The sequence below is a fragment of the Lissotriton helveticus genome, chromosome 1_1 (genome assembly GCF_964261635.1).
Source record: "Lissotriton helveticus chromosome 1_1, aLisHel1.1, whole genome shotgun sequence".
NCBI classification, from domain to species: domain Eukaryota; kingdom Metazoa; phylum Chordata; class Amphibia; order Caudata; family Salamandridae; genus Lissotriton; species Lissotriton helveticus.
Window position 1 is genome coordinate 928,513,278 of NC_136057.1, and position 22,150 is coordinate 928,535,427.

The 22,150-nt window shown below is 46.1% G+C and overlaps 1 protein-coding gene across 3 annotated transcripts in view; it reads left to right on the forward strand.

The window, feature by feature from the left end:
- Positions 1–22,150, forward strand: part of NUP107 (nucleoporin 107) — a 547,946-nt gene that overhangs the window by 130,892 nt on the left and 394,904 nt on the right. For all 3 annotated transcript variants that reach the window (XM_078676641.1, XM_078676632.1, XM_078676648.1), the window contains exon 7: positions 8,228–8,355. In XM_078676641.1, the coding sequence (XP_078532767.1) occupies positions 8,228–8,355 (128 nt within the window). The remainder of the gene's footprint in view (positions 1–8,227; positions 8,356–22,150) is intronic.

Genomic DNA, 22,150 nt, shown 5'->3' on the forward strand with positions numbered 1-22,150 from the left:
TGATGTTAAACCCTGATATCTCTAGCACTATAGGAGCATAAAAGATGAATCAAGCCAATTCAGAATAGTGCAGATTAGAATAAGGCACAAGACCTGCTGTGGAGAAGCGAAACCTCTGGCTTGATAGAACTAGATACAGTATAGTTGGGGAGGAGGGGCAGAGTAGGGTCACCAGAGTTGTAATCCTGCAAAGTGTTACTCCAGCTTTTTGATCTTGTCACTTCTTGATTTGACTGGGCAGCTGGGCTGCTGAAAGTCATTACACATCCTGGGTTCTCACTCTCCATGCAGACTCTCTGTCAGAAGCCTTCTGCTTATTTTCCTCTTCATTAGATGCTTCCTTCTAGGTATTTGCTATTCTAATGGCATCTACACAGTATAAGACAGGGATTTGCAGCATAAGTTTGGGAAGACTGGATCCATCTCTGAGTTCTAGGATGACAACCCACTATGTACAGAGTTCTTTTATATTAATTTATGTAAAGTTATCTTCTGTAGCAATCCTGAAAGGCTGTCATGGCTCTGGTCTTTATTTTAGATACTCCTGATTCAAGACCTGTGCCTGATCCCTAGGATATGACAGTAGAAAGACTTTAGGAAGTCTCTACAAGAGTGATTGTAGAAGAAAGTGATTGATACTGATGTCAGTTTACATATTGAGTTGAGTGGTGCCACAGGTTCCCTGCAATGGGGCCTGTGGATGTTGGTACAGTTTTTGTGGATGTCATGCACAAGGCGAGAGAGCGGAAAGAAGAACCTGGTTGTGTCCTCCCAAAACGAAACTATAAACACACAAAGAGAACCAGCCAGGGTTTATAATGTGGTAGTTCCCTTGAGAAAAATCTAGGGATTATGGGATGGACGCCTCGCCTACAACTTGTTGTGGCATGCTTCATCCTAGGCAAATATCCGCACTCTGGTAGGTGAACAGCACCATGGTGGACTTAACCAGTTCTGGGAGTTCTTAGATAAATAGTAACTGATTAATAGCAGAGATCCAGACAAATACAAATATCTACGGGTATACCCAAGGAATGCACTTTTTAATTATTGAGTACCCTAGATATGGTCGAAACAAAACATCAGTGGTGTTTGATGGGATAAAATGACTCATCCACACTTTGTATAGTGCCAACATATTTTGTCCTCCTTCAAAAGCCCATATGTGCCTGAGGCCATTGTCGGGGCAGTTCACATCCCTGCCTAGCTACTCAACCATGCGATGCAGAAAGAATGAGGCTTACTGCTCTCAGCTAATTGTAGTCTCTTCATAAAGAGGAAACCTATTGTGAAAATTATAAAATAGGGGAATATTTGGGAAAAGTTAAACCACATTTAATATCGCTTACACTTCTCGACCCCTCCCTCCATGCTTAGAAGTGGTCATGCCAAGGATGTATGGCGAGTGTGATATCATTTGCTCCCCATCTCTATGCTCACACTGGGTAATTTCTGTGAAAAAAAAATAGCACAACATTGCAAAACCAGTGCAAAACGCACATCATGTGAGCGTGCATGAGCGTCAATCACTTATGCTGTGAATTGTCCGTTCAAGCTAATTGTTTTAGAACATATTTCTATTATAATACTGCATTGTTAATCCAAAAAATTATTACATTCTTAATTTACTCGTAATCTGCCCAAGGGCCAATAACAAGGATTGCTTTGCAATGTGTGTGATGCACCAAGGTTACTCACCCACTCATCATTTATACTCTATGTACAGTAATCACAATAATAAGGATTTGCAGCATGAGTAAGGAAAAAACAAAAACTTTACAACATTGCACAGCAGTGACTGGTGACTGAATTCGCTCTAAGCATTGAGGGTACCAAACATTTAATTATCCATTCCGTGGGACCGGGCGACTGCCCGTCATTCAGGGGTTATGTGACCAGTGTGGGAGGGGGCCTCGCTACTTAGCAATATCTGCCTCCCCTGCACTTGGTTGTGCTGGCTCTCCCATGTCTTTGTATGTGGCAAAGTGGTGTTTTGGTTGTGTTCTCTGAGTAGTATCCATTTCTGACTCCAGTTGCGAGTCTGGCATTCGCAACCCTTCCCGCCAAGCGTGTAGACCTAAAGGCCTTGTTTCGATACCAGTTTTAGTTAGGTTCATTGGAGTTGAAGTCTTATTAGGGATCCAGGTTCATTGGAGTTGAAGTCTTATTAGGGATCCAAGTCACAGGCGTGAGAACGTGGCCAATGTGCCGAAGTCACATGAGTGATGTGCACGTACATCTGATTGAAAATGATGGGAATTGATTCTTTTGTGTAAAAAGTCGCTGGGACATTAATAAATTATTCAGGGTGTATAAAAAAAAAAACTCAATTACAGAAAAAACGAATGGAAAATGTATTATGGAGCTCCTTTTTTTGGGAAAAAGCTAATGTTTTTGTGTTTTTATTATAGGGAATTTCCCTTGAGGACTTGTAGTTAATTGGAATTTTGCGTATAAAAACTGCCCCAGATATTCTGTTTAAGGCGCTTCAGTTATTGAGATTAACCTAAAGGGATGAATGTCCTTGTTTCTTGAAAAGACTGATAGTGTTGACGATGCTTTTCGTGGGGCTCATATACTTAATCAGAAGATCAAGTTTTTTTTAGCAAATCCGAGAAAATTGCCTATAAGAGCATAAGGTACGCTAATAACTTGTGAATTATCAACAAATATACCATCTCTGGAATAATTGATCTCATAACATCTATGAGAAGACGTTACTGTCTGTGCTCCCCGAATAATTGGGACCACTGAATGTCGTCCTTGAGGCATTTTTCGGAACACACATCTACTGATCTATCTAGAGCTGCTTTAAATGAAACTTTTTTCTATCTGCAACATGTTTGATGGTAATTTGTCAATGACCTATCAGGTGAGGTAATTTTCAGAATGTGTTTTTTCATTGGAATGACGCATACATCGTTATTGTTTTTTCACACCATGTGGTAGTTCTATGCTGAGATATTCTTGTGTGAATCTTCATGTTGTCATGCCACGTATTTCAACCTGCATGGACAGACAATCATGTAAATGACATTTGTCGAGTTGCAGTTTGTAGGATGTTTTAATCACCAGGGTTTCCTAAACCTAGTTCAAGTTCTTTTACTTGCTTTGTGAGTGGACAACGGTTGCAATGTCTTCTGAGATAGTGGCCAGATACTGGAGGCAAATTCCACATTGATTCCAGGGTCGTCTTTTTTGGTTGTAGAAGTTTTAGTTTGGTGTGAACAATTGAATCATTCAGTGACCTGCTTCGTTTGAAAGAAAACATTTGGTTTTTGGAAATTCAGGGGGCCCGATATTGGGATCCTCAGATGTATTTATTACCTTTTTAGTTTGGTTTGAAAGGGTGTCATAAATTGTTGTTTTTCAGATGATTGGAAAAGTTGTTGTCTGGGATTATTGCCGGCTCTTTCTAGGTACATTTCCCTTTTTGTCATATTCACCCCCACCTTTTGCCACTGGTACTGATGTTTTTCGACTGATGTTTACTGGGCCCCTGCTAACCAGGCACCAGTGCTCTTTCCCTGAAACAATGTGCACACTCTTTAGCACCCCTGTAAGTCCCTACTAAATGATACCCCTGGTACCTAGGGCTTGGGTACCGAAGAGGGTCTCTGAGTGCTGCAACATGTATTATGCCACCCTAAGGGCCCACCATACAAATTGCATACAGCCTGCCATTGCAAACCATGAGTGAAAACACGACATGGCACACTCAATGCGTATCACGTCCAAAGCCACTGCATGCATTATATGTAAGTCACCCCTACAAAAGGCCTTGTAGCCCTAAGACGGGGTGTTTAATTACATGTGATGGCATATCTGCTCATGCAGATCTGCCCCTGTGCTGTAAAGTTTAATTACTAGATGGTACAACTGAACAGTGAAGCCATCTTAAGTATCTGTACTGGGCTCTGGTCATTACGAGCTCCCCAGCTAAATGATGGCCTTACTGAAACCTATGATGTTTGGTATCAAACACCTTGTCTTAAATCTGTACTGTTGCCAGTACAAGATTTATTATGACATGCAAAAAGAGGGCGCCTTAGATGTGCCCCCTGAAAAACCTACCACTGTCTAGTGTGCTGGCTGACTGGTCTATTACAAAATAAATGGGTGTGATTGACTCCCAAGACACCTTGTTTAGAAGAGTTTTTTTGACCTTCAGGGTTGCTTCCTGGGGAATGCTTTTGGATAGGGCCTTTACGTCTAACATCATTAGTAATGCAGTGTTGGGATTAAAGTCAATGTCTTCTAAGATGTTTAGGATATCTTTAGTGTCTTTTACGTATAAGGCATTTGAGACAACGGAGGCCTCAAAAATTGGTAAATGAATTTTGATAATGGTTCCAAGAGTGACCCGATTTCAGATACTATTGGCCTCCCTGAGTTGGAGGCTATATATTTTATAGGCAGAATATAAAAATAGGATACCCTGGGATGTTTCTTCAATAGAAAGTCAGCCTCTGACTTTATTATCCAATCGTTCTCTTTCACAACCATAAATGGTATATCCTCCATAATGTCATTTATTCATTGGAAATCTATCCAAACGTTTATAGTTCTTAGAGTTATTTAGTAGTCTTAAGCATTCAGTTTTATACATTTCTTTATGTAGGATCATAGTGGCACCGCCCTTATTTGCAGGTTTGGTTATGATGTTATCAAATTCATTCAGCTCTTTTACTACTTCTTGCTCTCCTTTATTTAGATTATGAAAGGTGTGATCCCTGTGATTATTCAATTTGTGGATATCGTGTGTCACTGCTTTTTCAAAGGCCATTAGTTTGTGTGGCATTGCACTGGATGGTGGATAGAAGTTTGAATTATTTCTCAAACTTGTTTTCTTATCTTTTACTTCTCCAATCGCTGGTTAATTCAAGAAGAAGAGGCAAATCTACTGAATGAACTCCATGAGTTCCTTTATCAGTTGGAAAACATCCGACTTGGCAGTGGGACTTAAACCCAAGCCTTTATTTAGTACTTGAATTTGGGCTTCCGTAAATGTGTAGTCACTTAAGTTAACCATTTCCTTCGGGATTTGCACGTTCCTAGTTGGGGGAAGGACTTCTTTCTTTTCTTGGTGTTGGGCCTCCCCTTGTTTTCTTTGCCCTCTTTTTTTGCCACAACCTCGGTCTATAAAGGAGTGCGTAGTTGTTGCCAAAGGAAGCCCGGTCGTATCTGGGGATAGTGTGGCTGTGGATAACGATTCTACCTGAAAAACGGTTGCTGTATTGTGTTGGTGGGTACGGTCTCTGGTTCCCACTCCCTGTCTGTGGTTGGGTCTTCCACTTGCCTGATTGTCTATAGCTGGTATCACTATCATTCAAGACAAAAGATGATCTCTTAGACCTCAAGCCTCCAGCTGTCAGATCTGAAACTCTCAGAGTTTTCTGACCATTTTGGTTAGAAATATGGTTTTGGGTATGGAAAGGTATTGTCGAGGAAAACTTTTAAGATCCCTTTGAAACTATGATATTTTGTTCTGAGTCAAGAAATCTTTGAATTCACCAAAGGTTTTTATTAGTTTCGGCCAAATATTTTCTAGAACATCAATATTGATACTTGAGTTTTTAAGGCTGTTTCACTGATCTTATTTTTAACTAGTAGTGGATCAGATAATTTATTTCCCATTTGAATAATGATCCCTAGCCAGTCTCTGGTGCATTTCCAGGCTATGAGTGACCAATTCTTTCTAAATTCAATGTTTTCTAAAAAACAAACGGTGATTAATTAGTTACGTTGAGACCTTCTGAGGCTATATTCCCTCTTAGGTAATCTTGCATAATGGTTATATGAAGTAGTTTTAAACTGATTACATCTTTGGTCGGTTAGTGATTTCCAGTCATTCAAGGTTGAGGTTCAATCAATCAGGGGTTTCTATAGCGCAATACTCACCTGTGAGGGCCTCAAGGTGCTCGGGAGGGGCAGCTCCGAATCAGTTGAAGAGCCAGGTCTTGAGGTCCTTCCTGAAGGTGTGCAGGGTTGGCGAGCATCTGATGTTAACCGGGGAGCTCGTTCCAGGTCTTGGCTGCGATGTAGGTGAAAGCTCTCCTACCCGTCCTGTTTCTGCGGATGAGGGGGACCTCTGCCAATCCGAGGTCGGTGGATCAGAGGTCCCTCTTTGGTACGTGGACGGATACTCTCTCATTGAGGTATTTGGGTCCGATGTTTTAGAGGGATTTGTAGGTGTGGGTGAGGAGTTTGGTCATGTGTTGGTGACGCGGCGTTCCGAGGACGAGTCTGGCTGCAGCGTTCTGGATGGTCTGGAGTCTGTGCAGTAGGGTCTTGTTGATTCCTGCGTACAGGGCGTTGCCGTAGTCCAGTCTGCTGGTTATGAGTGCGTGTGTGACGGTCTTTCTGAAGATGGGGGGATCCACTTGAAGGTTTTGCAGAGGATGCGCAGGCAGTAGAAGCAGGTGGAGGCGACTGCGTTGATCTGGCGGTTCATGGAGAGGGAGGAGTCGAGGATGATACCGAGGTTGCGTGCGTGGTCAGTGGGAGTGGGTGGGTTCCCAAGGGCAGAGGGCCACCAGGTGTTGTCCCAGGCAGAGTTGCAGGATCCGAGGATGAGGACCTCTGTCTTCTGAGTTGAGCTTCAGGCAGCTGTTTTTCATCCAGGCTGCCACGTTCTTCATTCCTTCCTGGTGTCTTCAGGATACTTTGTGAGTGAGAGAATGAGCTGGGTGTCGTCGGCGTAGGATACAATGCTGAGCCCATGCTGTCTGACGATGGCGGCGAGGGGGTCATATAGACGTTTAAGAGCCTGGGGCTGAGTAAAGAGCCTTAGGGGAACTCCGCAGTTGATATTGGTGGGTTCGGAGAGGAAGGGCGGGAGTCTGATCCTCTGGGTTCTGGCGGAGAGAAAGGATCTGATCCAGTCGAGGGCGGTTCCTTGTATTCCTGCGTCGTGAAGCCTGGCTGCAAGGGTGCGATGAGAGAAGGTGTCAAAGGCTGCAGAGAGGTCCAGTAGGATGAGTGCCGCGGTGTGTCCCTGGTTGAGTAGCATGCAGATGTCATCGGTGGCTGCGAGGACGGCAGTCTCGGTGCAGTGGTTGTTGCGGAATCCAGACTGGGAGGGGTCGAGGATGGAGTTCTCTCCTATGAAGGTGGTCAACTGGGCGTTATGCCAGCAGGTTGTATGCGTTATGTTTGTGGAGAGATGAGAGGGGGTGCTGCTAAAATTGATGAGTTTATGACATCGTCAAATGATAATCCTTCTGCCATTTTCAATTCTGAATAATGGCAGTCTAACTAGATTGTAGCTTTCATCGGAAAATGGTGTTTCCTTTTTCTTTAAAGAAGTTTTTGTTAAGGATAATTTCTTGAATCTCTTGGAGCCAATGAAGCTCCTCAATATGTCATACACTAGGGGAGAGAGAGGGAGCAGAAGAACCTGGTCATATTCTGTCTGCACTAAACTGTAAACACAAAGACAACCATCTATGGTTTATAATGTCCTAGTTCCCATGAGAAATAGATGCATCACCCACAGCTTGTGGCATGTTTAATAGACAAATATCCACTTTTTGTGGAAACCGAGTCAACTGATTTTCCGTGCAGCCGCATAGGGGTCAGAACTTGCAGATTTAGGGTTCCCAGGTGGACTATATCCCGATCTCAGCCAGACAACTCTACATAGGAGGCAAGCGCTCCAGAAGTTCAGAAAAAACTAGCTGCTGAAGGACTGGCTCAAGTGAACATGTGGGTAAAGCATGACAGATTTGTTTTTCCTTTTCAAAATCTGAGGCCTTGTGCCTTTATGTCCTTCCATGAGCATTAGAGAGTCGTGACTATCTGGAACGCTGTTTTGTTTGTTATGTTAACTATTCTTGATGTAGGTGCTTCTGAGGTTTAACTCCTTTCTTTAACTGTGAGATGGCCTGCTTTTTTGTTTTACAATGCTTTTTCCCTTGCTCTCCTCCTGCCCTCTCCCTTCATTGCTCCCCCACTGCTCTCTCCCATCATTGCTCCCCAACCCAGTCCCCTTGGCCTGGGGCATGTTCTCATGGCCAAGTTAAGGAGTGGCAGTGTTTCTCTTATGGAAAGATAATTTGGAAAGTGTTATTGGGTCCGGTACAGGCAAGGTTTTCATAGCTTCACTGTGTACTGCTCATACTATTTTCAAAAGTGTTCCTTTTAATAAGAGAATGTAGTTCAATTTTTTTTTTCGCACTTGCTTAATGGATAGCCAAATGTAAGTAACCTGTCAATGTCTTACCAGGTAAAGATTCTGGAAAAAATTGTGAAACGCGTACCTTCTGCACATCTGAAGTTCTCAAAAACTGCCAGCATTCTGTGGCTGCTTCAGCAAGAGATGGTGACGTGGAGGCTGCTGGCATCACTTTACAAGTGAGTAGGGGTGTGCACTTTGATTGTGTGCTTGTGGTTTCAGAACTGCTGCAATAGAAACTTGTTTGGGAGGGAAATAGGAGCAGGTGGCACATTTTCAGCCTCTACCCGAGCTTACAGGTTTAAATGTGCGATTCCCAATACATTTTAACAGTGAAATCCCTCACAACCCGAGATCTTCATCTAGTAAAAAGGTTTTGTTCAGATGACTGGATGACTGTAATCGGTTTTGGTCATCTGGCAGGGGGTGTACGGGGGGGGGGGGGAATACATTTCAGCATCCTGAGTGGATTGTGCCTCTAAAATGAAAGCGACAAAACCTTTGACTGCTTTGTTGCTTTCCTTTGTTGCATATTGTTGCAATCCTGGTATAGTTCAGTAAATTTCTACTGATGAAAGCATGTATGAGCAGTGATATTGCTCGTTTTTAAAGATGTTTAATATCTGCAAAAATTGTTTAAGGTAATTTGCACATTCCGTAGAAACCATAAACATCTATTAAAATGGATAACTAGCTTACGTAGTGTGTGCAAATTGTTTTGCATGACAGTTCCCACAGTGAGTCAATAAGTACATCAGAACATTTTTTGTGAGAACTAAAATTGACAACACCTTTCCCATTTAATTGCTTCTAATAGTTTGTTTTCTCAAACCTCTAACGAAAAAACATGAATTTCTGGCACTTTTATTTTACTTAAAAAATGGAGCATGTAAAAATGTGTTAAATAATAAATCAGTTCTGTTTTTAAAGACTTTAACATTTTCAGTATTTTAGCACTATTGCAACTCCACAGATCATTAATATGACATGAGACAAATTCAGTCTTTCCATCTTTAGTGGCAGCGTGTTTCAAAATGATATGCTCAGGCATCTCACTGTGAGACTAGAAGCTGAGATCCCCTGTCAATGAGGAATCTACCCAAGTCCAGACCAAAAGAAAATGCACTATATAGTACATATATTTTGCCATCTTTCTTAGTTTTCAAATATTTAATATCTTTTGCTCAGACTAAGCTTAAAAACATTGAGGGGTTTCTGTTGTTAAACTCCGCACCCTCAATGTGTGAGTGCTCAACCTGCTAAACGAGAGAATCTCATTCAGCAGAGGGCTGATATTTTTCTGCAAGAAACCCACCTCCTCCGACACGCCACTCCCCGCATGGCACAGCCTGTGTATCCCAACCACCACTGGGCGTATGCCCCCACCACGACAGCTGAAGTGGTGATTCTATTTAAGGCTACCTTCTGCTCTACGATTTTGAGTGTGGTATGGGATAGAGAAGGCTGTTTCTTGAAGCTACTGGTTCAACATGGCTCACCGCCCCTTAGTCTTTTAAAGTCTACGCTCCCAACCAGGCCCAAGATTCTTATCTCAGGGGCTTGCTTAAAGATCACTTGTCGTGGGATGTGATGATTGCGGGGTGGGGTGGGCGAGGGGGGGTTCAGTCCGGTCTGGGACCCTGACCTAGACCGTAGCACCTCCTCCTTCCAGGGAACTGGTGCTATGTCTGCGGCTCACAAACGTGACATCACCAACATGGGCCTGGTTGATGCATGGCGGTACCACCACCTAGACACTCTGGAATTCTCATTCTTCTCCTGTGTCCACCAGTCGTACTCGCATATCGATTACCTCTTTCTCACCCACTCCCTACTGCGCGACCTGGACACAATCCTCCTAATAGATGTTTAAATTTCTAACCATGCGCACCTAGAACTATCTTGGTCTAGAATAGGGGAGACCACATAGTTGTACCCGCAATGGAGCCTTCCCTTACAAATACTATGCGAGCCAGTAGATGCTGAGGACGTCCGAAAAACAATAACAAACTCCTTTGAGCTCAACACACACCCCACCATCTCGGCACACACTCAATAGGATGGGTTCAGGCCCACAATTAGAGGTGCAATTACTACTATATCTATTGCCTGGACACAGGACAAGTTGCACATATATATCAATAACCACCAGCCGGTGGTTGTAAGGCCTGAATGGACAAAAATGTCCCAAGATGAATTGCTTGAATCAATCTTTCACGTTAGTTGAAAAATTGTTGTACCAACCGAATCAAACGGTGATGTTTCAATCACTTTTAATCGGGAGCTGCCGTGTTCAACTTCCTCATGCCTCAGTAGTTCGAACTACTGAGGTATGAGGAAGTTGAACGCGGCAGCTCCCGATTGAAACATCACCGTTTGATTTGGTTTGTACTACAATTTTTCAACTAACGTGAAAGATTGATTCAAGCAATTCATCTTGGGACATTTTTGTCCATTCAGGCCTTACAACCACCGGCTGGTGGTTATTGATATATTTGTGCAACTTGTCCTGATGATGGTCCTATGGATTAGATAAACCGAAGAGGGACCGAAACGTCGACGCCTGACACCGTTTTGCTTGCATCTGTATCATTTTGTGTTTCAACAAATAATGTATTGTTATGCAAAATTCTTCTTTTTTACATGGTGTTTTGTTTGGTCCATGTAAATAGCAAAAGATTTTACATACTACAGAAATTAATTAAATATAGTAGTATTATTGTTGCCATGCCAAGAATTTTGGAAAAGTTTTTGATGAATGTTAGGAAATAAACAACAGTAATATACTGTATCTACCTTGCTTTTGGTTAATGATTGATCACTTAAGTGACAACAGTATTAATTGATGAAGAATATCTAAACAATTCCTTTGAGGACAAATGTAAATCTGTTATTAGCTAATATTTAGCATCACGTCGTCCGCATATCGCAAGACTATCAGGCCCCTAGATATAAATCCCACACCTCTAGAGGCGTGATATTGTTGGACACGTGTACCCTAGGGCTCCATAGCTATAACAACAAGCATTTGCAATGCAATAGGTCTCGCAGCATTAAAGTTTGAGTTATTGGCATTGTATATGACAATGGTTTGCATTAAATTTTTAGCTAAGTCTGTATTGGTGTTACTAAAGGTTCAAGTCCACAAGGCTTAGTACCTCTCATCGACAAGCAGCATCTTTACCTCCCGCTGAGCATATTCTACAGAACTCTCTAGTGTCCCAGATCCAGTCCAAGTTTTTGGTTGCTTGCTGAGATTTATAACATTGTTTAACTTGCTGTAATATCAGGACTACAAATCCCAGAATGCAAGATTATCGATTGGCTGAGTAACTAAAGCACCGAGCTGTACGTAAAAAAAGAACACCATTGTACGCTGAGAACGATTTATTCAGAACCATTTGTTGGCGTTAATTATGACGTGAGTGCCATAAATTGGTACCAAAGTCAAGAGGTGCTTGCGGAAGTGTCAAAGTGAAAAAACTTGACCTCGAGAAGAAGTTGCAACGTTCCCATATACTTCGCAAAGTTTGGTAAAAACTTGGCACCGCCGTGGAAATGTGCACGAATTAAGATGGAAGGCTGCCAGCTGCTTCCGGGATGTGGTTGGGCTGGTCACGTGTTCACTTTAACGAGACCATTGATTCCGCATTCCTGTGCACCTGGTGGGTGGCGCGGTGTCAGGGCGGGGGCTAGCCCACCTTAGCACTCCTTTGCCTGAAGGTAGGGCCACAGGGAACAGTCAAAGAGGAATGCATGCGTTCACCATACGTCCTGTCAGCTTCCATGCCCAGCAGGCAGTGCCAGCCTGTGGGATGGGTGAACCAGCTCACAGCCAAGGTGCCAAGCTTCGGATGGGCATACTGCGGTGTCGCATGAGGTCCTGCAGCCACCAGGGGGCGCAAGCCTGTATGGATTCTTTTGATCACGCTCCCCGCCCCGTGATGAGGGGGCGCCGGTGCCCATTATCCCGCCGCCCTGGCCGGGTGGCCGCAGGGCAGGGCCGCACCGCTGGGAAACCACACCGGAAGTCTCGCCCAGACGTGGAGGAAATGACAGGCCTGCGCCGCGGGCCAGACCTCGCCTTGGCAGACGATGAAAGATGGTGGTGCCGCGGGAGCGCCCAAAAGAAGGGCTCATTTCAGGTCCTGGTCACCCGGCGCCACCCAGAGGAGCTGCCGGCCTGGCACAGGGACTTCACCTTAAAAGAAAAAGTTTCAGAATAAAAAAATAAAAAACAAACTTCTGGTTCTGTTAAAATACAGATCTTTGATCCGCAGAGTACGCATTCTTCACAGCAGGCACATTAACCCTAGACAGTGCTACATTATGGCAGGTCAAAACTGACACTAGACAAAACTTCAATCTCTTTCTCTCTAGCAGGAACGTTAACCACAACAGTTCTCGAAGTGTTGAGCTCCGTGTGTGCCCTGCAAGGGGTTAACAGTCAGCAAACAGATCTCATGAGGGGCGGACCTTCGAGTCCGTGACGGCGCCCTCGAGCACACACTAAACAGTACCTGGGTCCGGGATGCCGCGGACAATGCGGGGAACAGCTGTGGACCGGCAGGGCTCAGCAGAGGCCCGGAGGTAGGTCCGGCTCGTGGCAGCGTTGAAGAGATGCGGCGCTGGAGCGGGGCCTCCGAGGGGCTCTGCGGGCCGTCGGGGGTGCTGTCTGTTGTCCGGGCGTAGGCGGGGCTCCTGGGGCAATCTGGCGGCTCTCCTCCCGGTGGGGCTCTGTCCGGCCCGTGAAGGCGTCTCTAGCTGAGGCGTTACGGGCGGGGCGCCCACGTGTGTGTCTGTGTGTGAGGGGGGGGGGGAGTGGGGGGCAGCACTCGTGTGTCTGTGTGCGTGCGCGTGTGTATGTGTGTGGGGGAGGCTGTATGAAAGTTGCAACATGGGCATCGAGGGTAAGCGGCCAGATATGTAGGCGGGAGCGCCATGAAACCGTTGGTGAACGTGCGCGGTATAAATATTTTTAACGTAACGTACTGCCTTGCACATAGTTGGTGGGAGACTTCTAGAGACTCCTGGTAGATGTTTAGTAGATGTGGAGCTAGTAGAGTGTCATATGTTTTATAAAAAGATGTAGTCAGGTCCATCTAGATCAGGGGCTTTGTCTTTGGGGAGACTATTAATGACCTGTATAATAGCATCTACAATGTGAGGTTCATCTAAATAGTCCCTGTGCGCTTTGCCCAACCATAATAATTCTAGTGAGTCCAGATATGTTTGCAGATCGGCTGACATGTCTGGGGCAGTGGAAGAGTATAGCCCAAAATAAAATTTGGGAAGGTAGTAGAGTATTTGCTTTGACCCCCTTATAGGTCCGCAGTTTTCATCTGAGTTCAGTGATATATGCCGAGGTACGTGGTTGCCTAAGTGTGGCTGCTAGGGTTTTCCCAGGGTGATCTCCCTCCCCATATCTCCTGGCTGTCTTGAGTTTCCCCAAAGACCAACTACACTATGAGTTGCTTGAAGCACATATTTCCGTGGTGGAGCTCCAACGCACCCTGAAGAGCCTCCCCCTTTTCAACAACCCGGGTCCTGGTGGTCTTTTATCATAAATTCCTTCCCCAACTACAAGAGCACTTGTTAGCTCTGTTTAACACCTTCACAGCCACTCCGGTCTCACCCCCATTATGTCTGAAGCAGAGATTATGTTGATCCCAAAACCGGACAAGAACCCTTCCTTGTGCTCCTCTTACCATCCCATTGCGCTTTTATACAAGGATGCAAAACTGTATACTAAAATCCTAGCAAAAAGGTTGGAACCCTACCTCCCAGGTCTTGTAGATGCGGATCAAGTCGGCTTTATACATAAGACAGGGGGCAGACAACGTATGCCACCAGGCTCATCTAGTGGAGGAATCACATTGTTATGCTATCCCTTCTTTGAATGTCTTGCTTGATACAGGAAAGGCATTCAATATGGTCAGCTGGCCCTTTTTAAAAGCAGTCCTTCATAGGATAGGTCTAGCCCTTATGATGATCACTAGAATGATGGCCTCCTATACTTCTCCCAGTGCTAGAATCAGTATGAGCGGAGGCCTGCCCCAAACCATCCACCCAAATAGGGCACAAGGATTGGTTATCCCCTCTCACCCCTTCTATTTGCCCTCAGTAGAGCCCTTGGCGGTTACTGTTCGACAAACAGAAGATATTGTGAGCATACCATTCAAGGGAGCGCACTCACAAAATCTCCTTGTACGCAGATGATCTTGTACTGACCCTTACCCAGCTAGAGTCGTCTCTTCCGGCACAAGTACTGACTTCGAGTGCATTTTTAGAGATTTCGGATTTCAAAATCAGTCTAAATGCCAATCACTAAACCCAACCATTATTTCCGCTGACCTACCGGCACTACAGTCCTCCACGCCCTTTGAGTGGGCCCCTCGCTCTATTAAATACCTTGGTCGCAATCTCACGCCATCTTTAACTTCATGGACAAGGGCCAACTGGCGGAATATCTGAAATCTATCCTGGAAAAGATTTGCCCCTGGAAGCCACTTAGGTTTCATGGCTGGGTTGTCTAAACCGGTAAAGATGTTTCTCCTGCCCAACATCCTCTATCTCTTCCAAACCCTGCTCCCCCCATTCCCTCAAGATGAGATTATGCACCTCCAATGCGACATACGTACCTTTATCTGGGATGGTAAGCACCCTTGCTTTCCTATCGCATTTTTGCTTCCCTGAGATGGGGGTTGGGGATTAGGATGCCCCAACCTCCTTGAATATTACTGCATAGCCCATCTGCGCTACATCTGAGAGTGGGTTATGGGGGAAAGCGACCAGCATTGGTTTCAGTGGATCGGGCTGTGGCTTGTCGACCCCTCTGGGATTTGGTGTTTCTCCCCAAACATGTGAGACTGCAGAGTGCCTATATCGCAATCCCTACAAAAACCCGTTTTGGAGATAGGGAACAAAGTAACCTTGAAACGAGGCCTTACCACTTTCTCTCACCCAGCACGAAATCCATTTTTTGCGCCAGCCCTACAACCACACTCTTTCAGCCATTGGAGTGAGGGGAACTGCCACGCTCTTAGTTACCTGTTTAAGGGCGAATCCTTTAAGACTTTTGACCAATGTTGAAAGAGTTTCGCCTTCCTGCATCTACTAGGCTACAGTACCTTCAACTCTGCCACTGAGCCCTCCACAGGGAGCGACTCGCCAGCTCACTGCCTTGGAGACAATAATTACCTTTTGGCTGGACATTCAGACTTATCTCTCGCAACTACCAGGTACTCCACCCCATCCAACCCACATTCTTACCGAACACAATGGCACGCAGATGTTGGTGAAGACAGAACTACGAAACAATGGAAACAACTTTGATGAGATGTCCCTCGATTAAATAGATTCACATCACAGCGCGAATCGGCATACAAAGTAATGACACGCTGGTATCTCACACTTGCGCACCTATCTACTATCTTCTCCACCTCTTCACCCCTGCTGCCATTGACTGGCAGCACCAGAAAACTACTTGCACATATGGTGATTCTCCCCAACCATCGCAACCATTCGGAAAGAAATTCTTAGCCACATTAATGGACCAATAGGTTTTCCGCTCCTGGAATCCTACTAGACAGTATGTTAGGTGCCCGACCCCTGCTCTTGAAATCCAGGACTCATGCAGAATGGCACCTAATTAGCCACATGTTGAGTGCTCCCAAGCAACTAGTATATCTTCATTGCAACCATGCCTCTCCAGTAGCTCAATGGTACACATGCATGTGGCAAGTCCTAGCCATGGAAATTCTATCCCTTAAAATTATGTGCACAGAGGGGAAATTCACCCACACTAGGCAGCCTTGCATACAATACATTTTGTGACTGGAACATTAATGTTTCACACCTATCAACTCACTGGTGGCGCAAAGTTTTGACTGAGCACTCACGTCAAACCAGAACAGCATGTCACCTCTCTCTACCCCATGACTCACCCTCCTAGGTCCTCATGGATTACTGCATGCGATGGATGGGTACTTTCAACCTAGAGTGAAATGTCCTTTTTTTCCAGTGTGTGTTACTGTTTTCTTTACCTCTGTTTTGAATGATTTTTCTGAACATGCTGAACTGATATTCCCTAGGCTCCTTTACGCCCTTTTGTTGCCCTACTACTGCAACAGAAATGTAAAACAGCTATATTATGGCAGGCGGCCTTTGCCAGCGCAGTGTAATGGGATACTGAAACCTTGATGTGTTCAGATGTAGCGCTTTGACCTTCAGGAAATTGTATGGTATTGCAGTTATTCCTTCATTTTATTTTTTTGTTTACAACAAAGTTGGATAAGTTAAGTGTATTTACAAAAGGTTGCATAAAGACAATAAGGACTTTGTGTTGAAAAAAATCTCACCTTTCGTTACAGCAATGTCTTCTGACATTGTAGTAAAATATTACCACAGAGCATTTCACATTTTTGTACTGATTACTGTCCTTGCGTCAAAAAAGTTTTCTCTTGCCTTTATTCTCATAATTGTCACAAGACATTCTTACAATTGTGGTATATGTTGTGGTTTCCAATTCTGCAATATTATAGCTCTAGCTAATAGGTTAGTAATGTAAATCAATTTTCTTCCCCAATCGCCTATACCATTAACCTCTGGTAGGTCCTGGTAGATACCCCAGTAATGATATCTCAGAATCTTTGGGATCTGAATACTAAGTTTCACAAAACCCCAAAAAGTATTTTCAAAACTGAACTGGGTGTGGGCAAGACCATGCAGCTGGAAGCCAGTTGCCTATTTCCATGGATTACCTTCTAAAACCGTATGGGTTTTTGTGCAAAAAAAGATTTATTCTATAAATGAACCATTTAGCATAAAATGACTTGCTTCAGAAAAGCATTATAGGAAGCTGTCTCTGTATCTGATATACCAATAATTGGTTATATTGTGTAAAGAGTCCAGAGATTCCCCCTGAAGTGTACAGGGCTTCTGTGCAAGCCCAAAGCACTTAGGCCTAATACAGCGGAGTGTCAGACATTTGTTATACACACCGTGATTAATAAATGAGACACAACTGAAAAGGAGATCCACACCAATTAAAAAAAAAAGCGCTTCTTTTTCGAGTATTTTAACACCAAGATCTATGTTCAAAGGTGATTACATTTTTCATAAGGAATGCTTTTCACTTTAAAAAGTGGGCACTTAGTGCAATTTTCAGTTCAGCACTGTTAACCTATGGCTGGAAAACAAAAATGCAGTTTGTAGGTAAGTACATGACTTACACACCCAGTCTCCGGGGTTTCAGGTTAACACAAGGCAAAGCACCAAGACTGCGCCACCAGTGGCTCGGGGGCAGCCAGGTGCAGAGGTCAAATTAAGAGTCGGGCCCAATGTTAACCAATGGAGACTAGGGGTGATCAAAGATGCACTGTTTACTTGTAAGTATAAGCGGTGTTGGGGTAAATCTCCAGGGGTTTAGGCAAGCTCTGGAGGGGCCACAGGGCTCACCAAATATACACCCTTAGCGGCACAGGTGCAGTGTGTCAACACAACGTTGGACGCCCAATGCAAACCAGTGGAGGAGATCAGTTTTGGAAAACTGCAGCAGGTTCTGGCCTGGAGGCCGTGCGAAGAAATCCAACACTGCCCAGGTAAATACTGATGCTTGGGGATGTAGGGACACTGTTGGTCTAGCTCCCCAAGGCTCAGGGGCTTCTGGTGCAGGGGTATCCTTTGACGTCGGAAAAGGCTTACTGGAGCAGGTCACGGTTGTGGTGGTCGTTGGGTTGAAGTTGCAGGTGTCATTGTGGTGCACTGCTGGGGGGTCAACCTGGAAGGACTTCATCTCAGGACTGCTAGGGAACCTTCTTAGGACCAGTGGGCCACGTGGACTCTGGCCGGAGGTGTCTGATGCAGAGGCGAGTCTGGTGGTCTGGTTTCACCGTTCTTTGGGCTCAAAAGTCCTTGATGGTTGATTTCTTGTGAACAGGTCCACTGTCATCGGAAGTTCTTGATCTTTATTGCAGTCAGTCCTCCGTGGGTTTTGGAAGTCTCTTGGCCTGCAGACGAGTCATCTTTTGTAGCAAGGGCGAAAGCCAGCAGACAGGCTTAGAGTAACTGGTCCTTCTCCTTTCTTTGTGTTGCGGCTCTTCGGTGTCTGGGCTTCATAGTTGTCATGAATCTAAAATTCATAAATACTAGACCTATGGGTCCCTTACCTGGGGTGTTGGTTAAGTTCCCACTAAGTTTTCCTGCCAGTTCTCACGCCAAACATTGGGGTTTTTTATACCAGGGGCTGCCATCTGCTGCAAGCAGTAGAGGCTGGGGTCCCATTACAAAGGTGGCAAGGCCTTTGAGGCTTCCCTCTTGCACGCTGTGACTGCCTTGGGAGGAGGAGTGACACCTATGCCCAGGTTGGGTTTTGTTAGTGACCTCCGACAGCAATGGCTCTCAGGCCATGGGTCCAGAAACATGTCTGTTGGTGGGAGGCTGCCTACAGCTAGTCAAGAAACCACACAAGGGTTGGGAGGTTTTCAGGGGGCTCATCTGAGGTGCTTTCTGGGTACATATTTTAATAACTCCAACACTGGCATCAGTGTGGGTTGATTGGGAGGAGTTATTTGGTACCAAACACTTCTGGGTTCAGTCAAGTTATCATGGTGCTGAAGAGCTCGAGTTTTCAGCCCATGTACTCTCTATGGCTTCCCTGGCACTTAAAATATTAAGGATATAATTAAATATTGCTCATGCAGATATGCCCACACCTGAGATATAGTGCACCCTGCCTTTGGACTTGCAAGGCCTGCGAGAGGGGTGACTTACCTATACCTTAGGCAGTGCTGCTTGACATGGTACACAGGCAGTGTGCTATTATCGACTTAGTCGTTTTTCTCTGTATCAAGGCATACAGGCTGCATTGGCAGTTTGCATGGCCTTGGTGAGGGGTTCTTACGGGACCCTTTTCAGTCCCAATGCCCTAGGTACCAAGTGTACCATTTATTAGGGACTTACAGGCGGTCTGAAGTTGTGCTACAGTTTTAGGGAAGGGGCTGTGTGGGACAGGGGACATGGTAGGCAAATACCCTGTGCACTTCCAATTGAAACAGCACAATTTTCAGGAAAAAAAGTGGGGATCTAACCATTTCATTAGAGGCAGTTTCTCACAAGCATTTATTGAGATGGAGTCAAACTTTTATTGGGGAAAAAAATGATTTATCTGAGTATAAGGCCCAAAAATAACAGGCTTTTCAATTTTGTTTACAAGCAACTCAAGTATTTACCAAGGTATTCACTCAAAACTTGTTGTACATGGTAATCCCATAGCGCTGCCATCTCAGTGTTCCATTCACATTCAGAACACTTTGATAGTGTAAGACTAGATCCTGAAATCTTGTTGTGAAGTTAACAAGAAAGGAACCATTGAGAGGTCTTTTTGCATACTGTTATTGGTGATTTATAATGATTTTTTTTTTTTTTAAATTTGTTTTATTGTTGCATCAAAGTATACGGGTACAGTGTAAATAATCTGCTGACGTGGCCTCAACATTCAGCCATGCGTGCAACGTGTTTTTTGTTTATACAACTGGTGCAAATATACATTTCCTCCATTAATCAGTACAGATCTTGCAACCACGTCTGCAGGCCGGGAGACAGTGAGCCGGCATAGCCAAGAGGACAGTGAATGATAACAGGTATGTAAAGTCCCGTCTCAAGGGCGTTGGATCGGGGTCTGTACTGTCCATATAATGGTGCTACCAGAGAACGGGGGGGACAAAACTGTGGGAGGGAAGCATGTGGGCGCTAGCATGGTCGAAGCAGGGGGATACCCGTGATGGGTGTCGGGGGGGGGGGGGGGCCCAAGGAGCTATTCAGCCTGCGCTCCAGAAGGGTGGGAAGTCAATCAGGATGCAGGGGGCACCGGGAACCTGCCCTGGGGAGGGGGGGCACCAGGTAGACGCTATTGGTCTTCTCGGGCTGGGGGGGGGGGGGGAGGAGTAGGTGGGTCACCTACACGTGTGGACTGTCGGAAGCTGTAGAGGAGCATGGCCCATTCCATGGATATGGGAAATTTACGCGCGCCCCTGGCTTCTTCCTCTCTAAGAGCATCCTCTTCCGCCGCCGCCCATTTACTGCCCGCTCCCGTCCATGCTGCTATAGGGGGACCTTCCGGGGATCGCCAGCGCATGGCTATGCATCTGTTTGCCAACAGGAGCGCTAAGGACACGAAGCGCCTATGCACTGAGTCTTGCTTAGGGACATGAAAGATGCCTAATGCGCTAGATTCCCAGGTGGATAGTGTAGTGAGACCTGTCAGTTCCGATAGTGTGTCGTGTACCGCCCGCCAAAAGGGATGAAGGTCAGGACAGCTCCAAAACATGTGGCGAAAGTCTGCAGCAGAGGAGCTGCATCTGGGGCATAGGAATGATGTGGAGGGATAGAACTTCTGTAATCGCGCTGGGGTGAGGTACGCCCTGTGTAGGATATAGTATTGGATGTTCTTGAAGCGGGCGTTCCTAGAGACGCGTTTTGGGGCCTCAAGCGCTTTAGTCCACTCTGAGTCATGTAGTGCGCGACCTATGTCCTCCTCCCATGTAGCCCGCAAGGTCGTCAGGGGTGCGTGTGAGAGTTCCCGGATGGATTTATACAGCCAGGTGACTAAGTGGCGTCCCACCCCCATACGCAGGATAGCGTGTATTACTGGATGCGTGTCTGGCTCGCCAGTGCGGAGGTTAAAATGGGGCCGGTATCCATCAATCAGCTGTCGATATCTGAGGAATTGTCCCGGGGGGAGCCCGTATTCAGCGGTCAGGCGGTCAAGTGATTTTAACTGGCCTTCCTCAAAGAGCGATTCCAGATCCGTGATGCCACAGTGCGACCATACGGTGAAGAACGGAGCCGTGAAGTAGGAGTCTTGCCTGGGGCTGCCTATCAATGGTAATAGCGGGGAGTACGGAGGTCTATTGGGGGACATTCGGTGGATCCGCATCATGCACCGGCGCGCTATCGCCACTTGGAGGGGGTACGTACGCCGTGGCTTGGTGCCCGGGAGAAGAAGACTGGTGAGTTCCGGGGCTGCGATTCTGCCGGTCGAGGTGACAGTCTCTTGAGGGTGACGGTCCGCCGTCCAGTATGACAGCCATTGGAGCTGTGCCGCGAGGAAATATGACTCGAAGGACGGAGCTCCGAGTCCTCCCAGCGTCGTGGGAAGTTGGAGGGTTTTCAGGGCGACCCTGTGGCGGCCCTCGCCCCAGATAAGGGTCCCTAGGAGGGAGTCAACGTCGCGGAAGAAGGATCTGGGTGGAATACCGGCAAATTCGTGAAGTGGTAAAGGAGTCGGGGAAGCATTACCATTTTAGCCAGAGCTATCTTTCCTATTGGGGCCAGTGGGAGTTTATTCCAGAAGGCGACCGCCGGGCGCAGACTGGCAAGTGCTTTGCGGTGATTCCCCTCGGAAAGGTCAGCTGGGGAATGGTACAAGCGGACACCGAGGTACCGGGGGGCTTCCGCGGACCATGAGAGGTTATGCGCTCCGAGCCCGACTTCCCGGGGGGGCAGGCTCGGGTGTAAGGGGTAAACTGTGGACTTGTCCCAGTTCACCTGTAGTCCCGAGGCCTCTGCAAATTCCGCCAGCGTCGCCCCTATAGGGGCCAGGTCCGTTTTGATGTCTCGGACGTATATGAGGAGATCATCTGCGTACATGGATACGCAATGCGTGCTGTCCGCAAGTGGGATGCCCCATTCCACACCTTCCAGGCGCAGCCGAACCGCCAGCGGCTCGACTGCTAACGCGAATAAGAGAGGCGACAGGGGGCACCCTTGTCTTGTGTCTCGCCGAACTTTGAACGCTGGTGATATACGTTTCCCGATACGAACCCGCGTGGTCAAATCGGTATACAAGAGGCGCGTGTACGCTATGAGCGTCGGGCCGATATTGAGGCGCTGCAAGACTGAGAAGAGATAGGGCCAGGTGAGGGTGTCAAACGCCTTCTCCAGGTCCATAATGAGGCAGGCGGCGCGGGGAAA